Below are 9,935 nucleotides of genomic sequence, written 5' to 3'. Positions count from 1 at the left end.
TATCGTGAAAAATTAAAGTTCAGTGACCATAATGTTAAAATGGGCATAGTTCAGTGGTCGTGGGTGTAATTTACCCAACAAAGTTATGAAAAGATAATCAAACAACTCTTTATATTTCAACTGTGTCATTTTGTTGGAAGTGACAATCAAACAACTCTTCACATTTTATCTGTGTACCAAACATATTGAAATGATTATATCATTTTGTTTGTGAGAAATAGTACCTCACTTTCACCATCTTTATCCGAACTAATGAGAAACTTACTTTTATACTCTATATTAGAAACCAATCGCAAACTTGAAGATATTTTCACTAACGTCTTAAAATAAGCAAATAAACTATATTGATAACAATCTATACATTATGTATACAAGGTACATAGCCGTTAAAAAAAACATAATCATAGAAAGCAGTCCTAAACTTTCCTAGTTTAGCTCTAAACTCTTCTATAAATACTTGGATTAGTTTCAAAAAAACCCTTGTAATTTCACATTTTTACAAATTGATATCTACAAAAGAAAAAATTGTCACAAAACAAACCATATGATTTACGCTATTAATAGAATCAATGCAAATCATTAACTCTGTCAAATCAGTGATGTGATAAAGTGATATTTTTAGGAAAATTTTTGATTTTTTCATTCATGTCTTTTTTATTTTGCTGAAATACCTATTCCAGAATTCTGGATTTTTTTTGGAATTTCCAGAATTCCAAAAAATTATGAAATTCTAAAATTTTGGAATTTAAAAAATCTAAAATTTCAAAATTTTCAAGGATTTCAACAAGAAAAAAAAAAGGAGAAAAAATTGAGTTTTCGAAGTCAAAAAATTTCTCCAAAAATACTCCCACCGGTCAATATTTTTAATAGAGTTGAAAATAAATTCCATGGCAGAATCACAAGATTTGTTTAGTGAAAAAAGAAAATCCACAAATAGCGATCTACAAAATTAACCCTAAATACTTGTATACCCTAATACAATTATGCTATGAAAACTTCAGTCTCTGTGGTTCACCTCTGTATTATTATTTGCCCATAAAGTGACATTTAACTCCCCTAAATACTTGTATACCCTAATACAATTATGCTACTCCGTATTATTATTTGCCCATAAAGTGACATTTAACTTATTTTAATGAAAAACTAACTGATTTATAAATTATCACATAGCACAATTTTTAAAACGTGACAATTGTTTTAGTTGTTTTTTCATTTGAACTTAACGTGAATAAATAAGAAAAAAAGTTTATTCCTTGTTTTTACAGATTAAATCTATATAAAAAAACAATTATCACATGTAAAAAATTATGCCGTGTAAAAACAGTTAACAAATAATTTACCATCCAAAATGGATGGCAAGAACCACAAGAAGCAATGCCAAAAGCCAAATAAATCTTTAATTCTAGAATTAAAGACATTCTTCCCATTCTCTGCTGTTCCTACAAAAACCATTTAATTTATTCAAATGCGATTATGGAACAAATAACTCAGGACAGATAAATCTGAGAAAGTTAACAAAATGTGCGAGTTCATTCTTAATCAAAATTCCACAACGAAACAAAATGGAGATTCCCCCTCACATACAGCCATCCACCATTATATCAATGCACTCAAGAAATCTCCGTGAGGCAAAAAGTACAAGTTGAAACATGCTTCAGTTAAGTTGGTTTCCTCATGTTGCGCCCAGCTCGAATAACTTCATCAACTAATAGCAACTGTGATGTAATTACAGGCCTGCAAAACATATCAGCATTATTTTAAATTTGTTGTCTACTTCTTTATTAAAGCCATACAAGTTAAAGTCATTTTAAAAGTGGGAATGCAGGCAAAATTAATAGGTAGAATAAAGGTTTGCTTGAACATTTGGAGAAAAAGAAAGGTAGCATGGGATGAGTAGCAAAGATTTAATTAAATATCAATGAGTTAACTGCATACCCTGAGTTTATGACTTGGCGTTTAACACTGTAATTGTCAAAGATGCCCTCCATCTGAGGGTCAAGCGGCCCTCCTGTTTGTAGGTTTATTCCCACAATATTATCCCTGTCATGCTCTCCCTGAATGAAAATTGCAAAGTAAGCTCCATAGTGTCTTTCAATTTTCACAGATACAGGAGAGTAAAAAAAAAGTTAAAGCTGGGAATTAGGAATAATCACCGTGAGATTAACAATCTCATCTTGGGTATCGAGCCCAGAATTCTCAGCCAGTGTTTTAGGAATCACAAGAAGGGCGTCAGCAAAAGCTTCAACACCTAGCTGAGCCCGCTGCTCAAATTTTTGCAAACACGTAAAGCCTTGAGATTAACCAGTTGATAACTATAATTACGACAAAAGCAAAGTATCGAGAGATTTCATACCCCTTTGACTGTTTTCTTTACTTCAGTTATTAGGTGTTTTCTGGCTGCAAATTCAAAAGCCCCTGCTCCCTAAATCACAAACAAAGATCAAATCTCAGGCGACATTTTGTAACAAAACAGTGAAAATACAGGACTTGAATCTTAATCCTGTGCTGAACAACAATCATGAAAGAAAAAAAAGAAACATGATAACCAATAAAAACTTTAAAAAGTGCACCAGGCGGATGTTAATGGTCCGTGATGCTATAGATTTCGTTTATAGTTTCTACTGAATTTGCTTTTGATTACATTTCATACGCTCAACAGCATTCTACTAAATATGACCTATGATCAATATCAAATCTGAGGAATGTAAAACCCCAATTTCAAAAAGAGAGATCCAACCTTTAGCTTTAATTTTCTATTGCTAATAATATATATTATGTTACTATATGTGTGTGTGTGTGTGTGTGTGTGTGTGTGTGTGTGTGTGTGTGTGTGTATAGAGAGAGAGAGAGGCAACACCTCTTCCTCTTCTGTCCCTCCCAGTAACTTAGTTCAGACAACGGTGTACAGAAACTATCTTGTACACAAATAAATAACCATGACTTTCTCTCATCTGTGATATCATGGATAAAAAGAAGGAAATACCTATCTCCTAAGAAATGCTAGGTGACAAGTGTCATTGACTAAACTCGTTGTCATATACCTTTAGTAAAATATACCAAAAAATCAATCTCAACCAAAATCGTGTTTCCTTGAAAAATAACATTAGCATATCCTGTAAACTATTGCTCTTACAGATAGCACATAAACATTGCATATATTCTGTTTATTCAATTCATCCACCTAACATCTTTATTAAAAAAAAAAATAGAATTCCTGCCTGGACACTTATTTGAGAAATTTACAGAACAAAAATTTAAAGTAAAATAATTATGTTCATGCATTTCTATGAGCAGAAGTTGCAGAACTTACAAGTACAACAGCTTCATCTTCTATTGTGTTTTTGACAGCTCTTAGGCCATCACGAATAGCATCCTTTATTTGGGCAATAGTATGATCATTAGGTCCTGCAATGTTAAATAACTAAACGAGTGATCCAACTGAACTAAATGAAATTACTGTAGAAGAGGCGAGTATTATACAAAAATCCAAACAACAATTAAAGAATAAAATATGGAGAAACAAAAGCGGTAAAAACTAATGCCTGCTTCAAAGTTCAAAATTTTGGTGATAAATGCAAGTTTTAATACCTTTTATCAAGATAGTACAAGAATGAGGATTCTTTACATTTTCAACAAATGTATATTTCTCTTCACCAAGGATGTGCTCATATACCAGTCCAGCCCAACCAAGACAGTCAGGGGTTAAATCATCAACAGAATTCACAGCCTCCCCTCCACAAGCTAAAACAAGGCGTTCCATATTTCTTCTCTTAGCTCTTCGAAGAGCAATTATCTATATCATGTCAACGATAATGTTAGCAGTAGCACATGGCAATTGCAACAAAAACAGCAGTAATGCTAAAGAAGTAATAATAGTAGTCTAACAAAGATCATTCAACCATGCATGAAGTATTAAAATCCCACACACAAGTTCAAAAAAAAAAAAAAAAATCTGAAACAAATTCAGCGATAGTTAAGCAAGTAGATTAAGTCACCACCAATTCAGAATTATACAAGTCAACGAAAAAAAAAAAAAACACTTGAAAATTCTTGGTTGCGCTGTATCAGTTCATTAGAAGTACTAAAAAAATTATAAACAGCGATTTCTTGCAGAGCAACATGCATCAGCTTCAGCATCCTAACAGTTTTTTATTTTCATATCATTATGGTAACCAGCACAATAGTAGAAAAAACCCAACCAAACTTTGCCTGAGAAATTCAGTAACAGTAACCACTAGTATAGTTGCAATTTGCTAATATGAGTTGCATTTCATGAATTCCTTATCCTAAACATGTTGATTGTCAAGCAGAGGATCTAAAATTTTATTTGCTGCTAATAATTCTCATATACAAGCATATTCAAATATTTGCATTAAACATTTAAATGAACTTTGGAAACTTATGACTTACCCCTGCACGAGCAAGAAGGTCAAGCGATGGGGGATCAATACCCTTTTGATTGATTACAACAAAATTGCTGTCATTTTCAGAACAAACCTGCATATAATCATGTGTGTGAAACTTACCCAAAAACGACTATTTAAATTGAATGAAACAAACAATATTATTTCTTAATATTAGATGTGTTCCTCAAGCTGCTCAACCTTGTTTTTCAGTTCAATGATTCTTTTCACTCTCTCATCCACCTGACGCCTTTCAGCTGTAACCATTGCCTCCCTCTGCTCTGCATTTGAGTAGAAAAATCCTGCATTTATTTCACTTTAGAGAGAAAGGGTAAAGAAATATTAGTTTGATTATATCAAGAAGCAAATTCAAATTAATTAACTGTAAATCATGAGACATTATGGCAAGTCACTTTCTCAATTTCAAGCTTAAAATCAATTTTAACCTTGATCAAATAAAATTACCTTTTCTCATATTCCAAGGATACATTGCAAGTCAAGATGTAACAGTTCTCTGCGCGCCGCTTCATGTCAGGATGCCTAGATCCATGATCAAGAACAAGCCCTTCCACCTGGAAAATAATCGAGAAAATAAGGCCAAAATTCGCAGACAATATAGACTGGAAATCAGTTTTGGCTGGAACAATAAAGAATTACAGGTTCAGTGCATTATGAAAAAAACAATTATAAACAATTCATGTAATAACTATATCATTTCAAGGATAATTATTCCAGTTCATACAATCAAAAGAGTCTCACTGATCAAAACAATCTTTAAGTAATTACAAGAAGACATCGTCTTATGTTCTGAAAAGAAGTGACATAGAATTCCCACTTCACCATTAAAAACAAATACTGAACAAATTATCTTTCAGTACTTTCCTATAGCATATGACTTAAGGTCTCAACTAAACAAATTTGTATTTGTCAAAATAAAAGACAATAACCCTCATAAAGCAGTCAAAGTTCAATGAACTTAAAACAACTAAAAGAAATTTGTTGATCAGGAATCATAAAATTACTCCATGTCATAATTGTTGGAATGAAAAAAAAGGACTGAAATATTTGAAATCCTAATAACATGAACTTACCAGCCGTGTATCAACATCAAATTTATGACGCATGTGCATAATCTCCACCATGAACAGATCTAGAGCTTCCTCGGGCTTTCTAATGCAAAGCACCTGGCATTGGTTCAAAGCAAATTATCATACTCACACTAAAATGAGACAAAAGCCACCAAACTTCTATACATTTCACTTAAATCAGTCCTGAAAATGTAGATATTGTGAAGCAAACTTACCGCATTAGTTACTATATCAGTTAATTGATCTGCCAAAGCTTCATATAGCTGTACATTGAAACACAATGTCAACTTGGAACAAAAATAGCTGCAAGCACTCAAAGATCAACAATAACACCAAACCACGAAATTACCTTTGTTCTAAGTGTTGTTCTTGCAACCATTTTTAGAATCTCTTTGTCAGGTTCATCACCCATGACTACAGGAGTCTTAAATTTTTCAAGGAACTGGAGAGTAGCTCTTTTGGCAATCTCAAAGCCATCAACCAAAACACGCGGATGCATACCTTAGGACAAGCAACAAAACTCAATCATAAGGTTTGCCACTAACTATATCCATAATATCAAGGCAATGCAAAACCTTCTTTCACATGAGATACCAAGATTGCCGTTGATGCATTCCCATTTGGAAAAAAATAATAATAATTGAAAATAGTCGTGTCAACAACTTCCCCTTAAGGGGAAAAAAACTAGGGACTGGCGTAGCGAAAACAAATATGCTGTTGATATATCCTATTTGGATCAACTAAATGCAACATTGTATAACCATGAAGCATGCAGATAATATATACATGCATGCACAAAATGCTTGAAAATACCAGCTTAATATTTATTCCATCAACCAAACTTCATTCTCAACTATGTACATTTATCCTACAACATTTCTTCATCTAGGACGTTATTCTGCAGCAGCAGCAACAAAAGAAATAAGTACAAGGAAAACAGAAGTTTGCTAAAGAACAAATGATACAAAGAACTTGCAAAACATAACACAAAACATCGGAAGACTAAATGCATGACTGAAAGCTACTTATGAATTTAGGCTAACCTTCATCAATATACCGCTCTGACTGTTTCATTAGCTCTCCAATAAATATCACAGTAGAAGTAGTACCATCTCCACTAATATCATCTTGGGCAACAGCTGTTCTTGCAATCATAATTGCTGTTGGGTTTTGAATTTGCTGCAACCATTATAGAACAGAGAATCTGTGTAGTTAAATACCATGGGCACTACATATCTACATGGTCATGAGAAACAAACAACTTGCAACAGTTCTCATATCTTTCGTTCAGTACTCAAAAGTGAAAGCAAATCACAAAATCTCCAATGAAAATATCTTTTCTTTTTAGAACACGGAATCTTTTCAATTAGCCCCTTAATATTGACTTCGGTTCCCCTATTTCCATCAATACTGATCAGTGCAAGGATACAATCCACAAACATTACAAGTTGACCCTAGCTAAACAAGTAAATCAACCAACGCACAGTGAAGCTAAAGCTCTAATGCAGAGAGTATAGTGACAGTAATCAAACAGAATACAGATCGAAAGATCAAGAGAATAAAACTAACCATTTCTTTCAAAAGAGTGTTGCCATCCTTAGTGAGCTTAATATCTCCGGCTCCACCAACAAGCCTAACAAATGAGTAGAAAGCAAATAAATCAAAACCAGATAGAATGAAAGCAAACGAGATAGATAGAGAGAAGCAAATGTTTACATCTTGATGGTGCCTTTTGGGCCGAGATTAGTCTTGAGGACATCCTGCAACCCTTTGGCTGCATTAATATTCATATGAAGCGCCGCCGATTTATTTAAAACCTCGGCATTAGGGTTCAACACTCGCACAGACATCCTCTTATTATTTCTATCCTCCTCTTTGCCTTCTTCACGCAGGGAGAATAAGGGTTTCTATTACTACAGTGGTGCGTTTGAGTTTTTCTGAACTGCGAGGAAGAAGAAGTAGGGGTTTTAGGGCTTTCTGGAACTTTATGTTATTTGATTTCATTTCACGAATAAAAATCCCTCCACATCAAACGCAGCGTTTTCGATGCCACAAATACGATGTCGTCAGGTGTTTTAGGTGGACTTGTTGTGGACTTGCGGTTTTTTAAACAATATCCCCCATGCGATTTATTCGTAAGAGTTTTAGACATTGTTCGGATGAAGGGTCAAGGTAAGTAGTTCTTATATCAAGCATCCGGTCTTTTATGTTATTTGTAAGACCTCCAATTCACATTTGGATACGTGTAGTGTGACCCCACATAATAATTAAAATAGTGGATCTCTTATAATATATGTGAGTCTGTGTTACACGTGTCAAAATATGTATGGGAGGTCTTTCATTTGACATGGAGAATCAGGTGCTTCTAATAATTTGCCCAAGGTAAGATAAGTTGGATGAAGTATGATAAGGGTTTATAAAATATTTTGTTGTATTTAGAAATAAGGTAATGTAAGTAAAGGTTTAATAATATTAATTCTATTAAAGTAAGATTACATATAAATTATGTTTAGCTTCTACTGCCTCTGATCATCACCACATTTGCCTTCATACCAGCCCTATTGTTCATAACAGTCGAGGTTGGAAATTCAGATTTGCAAATGTGTGGGTATTTAAGGAAGGCTTTTGTGGGGACATTACCCAATTCTGGCAGGGGCTACAGGAACAGTCGTTACTTCAGAAATTGAAGCTATGTTCGGACAAAATGGAGGAGTGGGGATGGCGTTTCTGATTCAAATTTCGGTGCCAAGCTGGCGAATATCGACGGGCCCTCTTATATTCACTAAATAATTCTGTTGGTCCAAATGGGGAGTCGGTGGTTGCTTGTAGGCAGGCGCTGGAAACAACTTTGCTACAAGAAGAATGTTACTGGAAACAGCGAAGCAAGACTATCTGGCTGAAGAAAGGTGATAAAAATAGTCATTTTTTCCATACATCAGCCTCGGTCCGCCGTAAAAAAAATCGTATCACCCGTCTTTGTTCTCCTTCAGGCGATTGGATTGAGGAGGGACCATAGTTAGCGGATCACATTACACGCTACTTCTCTGGCCTCTTTCTAGATGATGCTGGGGATAACCCGCCTGATGTCTCCTACATTTGGAACAGAGTCCGTGAGTCTGAAGCAACAACTTTAACGGCGGCAGTAAATGAAGTAGAAATTAGGGCCGTTGTTTTCAATATGAATCTTGATACATCTCCTGGTATGGATGGTCTCAGTCCGGGTTTCTACTAGCGGTTCTGACCTGCAATTGGTTCTGATGTTGTTACCGTTTGCTCAAGCTGGTTGCTCACATGTTCTTTTCCTTCCTCAGTAAGCGACACTCTTATTACACTCATCCCCAAACATGACTCGGTATGCACTATCTCGGATTTCAGACCAATATCTCTTAGTAATGTTCTCTACAAAATTGTGGCAAAGGTTCTTGCAAATAGGCTTAAAGGCATTCTTTCAGACCTAATTGGTGAGGAATAATCAGCCTTTGTGAAAGGTCGATCCATTCTAGACAATGTAATAGCTGCCTTCGAATCTATTCATTTCATGAAACGAAGAACTAGAGGAAGAATTGGTTATGTTGCTCTTAAAATTGACATCGAGAAGGCATACGATAGGGTCTGATAGGGCTACCTCCGCTCGATTATGGTTCAAATGGGTTTCCCAAGTGGCTGGGTCTCCTAGATGATGCAATATGTCACTACATTTAGGTATAAGGTATTAGTAAATGGAGACAATGAGGGGTCTATAATTCCACAACGTGGCCTGCGACAGGGGTGTCCCTTATCCCCGTATCTCTTCATCCTCTGTGCGAAAGGCCTCTCTCAGCTTCTTAATCAGGCAACAGGCAATCAGACCTTACATGGTATCCGGGTAAATCAGGGGGCCCCAATTATTTCCCACTTACTATTTGCTAATGACAGTCTGCTATTTTTCCGAGCTGATTCAGATGAGACTCAGACCATTCTGAATATATTTGCTAGATTCAAACTGGACTCAAGGCAAAGTGTGAATCTCCAAAAGTCTGGTATTTTCTTATGTCACAATGTTCTACCATCTCTCTAGGACTCGCTAAAAGCTCAATTACAATTCACTCAACCACTCGACATGGGCTGATATCTGGGATCCTGGCATCCATAGGCCGCAACAAGAGGACAATTTTAAGTTATTTAAAGGATAGAGTGTGGAACAAAGTGCATTCTTAGTAGGGGAAAATGATATCTCAAGCTAGTAAGGAAGTTTTGCTAAAAGCTGTGGCTCAGGCTATCCCCGTTTTTTTGTATGAGTACCTTCCTACTCCCACAGTCTCTGTGTATGGATATTCAAAAAATTATGAACAGCTTCTGGTGGGGTTCTAAAGGCAACGGGAACTAAAGATTACACTAGAGCTCTTGGGATAGACTTTGTGACAGAAAGGAAAATGGAGGTCTGGGTTTCCGTCATCTCCAATCT

At 35.3% G+C, this 9,935-nt stretch overlaps 1 protein-coding gene across 1 annotated transcript; it reads right to left on the bottom strand.

Annotated features, from left to right (window-relative positions):
* Nucleotides 1-1,375: 1,375 nt before the first annotated feature.
* LOC136206837 (T-complex protein 1 subunit zeta 1) lies at nucleotides 1,376-7,482 on the bottom strand. Its single transcript, XM_065998026.1, has 15 exons — nucleotides 7,208-7,482; nucleotides 7,061-7,124; nucleotides 6,535-6,670; nucleotides 5,841-5,992; nucleotides 5,707-5,754; nucleotides 5,495-5,587; nucleotides 4,869-4,975; nucleotides 4,605-4,719; nucleotides 4,411-4,497; nucleotides 3,589-3,793; nucleotides 3,311-3,405; nucleotides 2,354-2,422; nucleotides 2,154-2,261; nucleotides 1,936-2,054; nucleotides 1,376-1,734 (listed from the first exon to the last, which is right to left on the bottom strand). Exons 1-15 carry the CDS (start codon nucleotides 7,339-7,341, stop codon nucleotides 1,659-1,661), a joined length of 1,608 nt encoding a protein of 535 aa, XP_065854098.1. The 5' UTR covers nucleotides 7,342-7,482; the 3' UTR covers nucleotides 1,376-1,658.
* Between the last annotated feature and the right edge of the window lie 2,453 nt (nucleotides 7,483-9,935).

The sequence above is a fragment of the Euphorbia lathyris genome, chromosome 1, assembly GCF_963576675.1.
Source record: "Euphorbia lathyris chromosome 1, ddEupLath1.1, whole genome shotgun sequence".
Classification (NCBI taxonomy): domain Eukaryota; kingdom Viridiplantae; phylum Streptophyta; class Magnoliopsida; order Malpighiales; family Euphorbiaceae; genus Euphorbia; species Euphorbia lathyris.
This window is presented reverse-complemented; position numbering and strand designations above follow the sequence as displayed.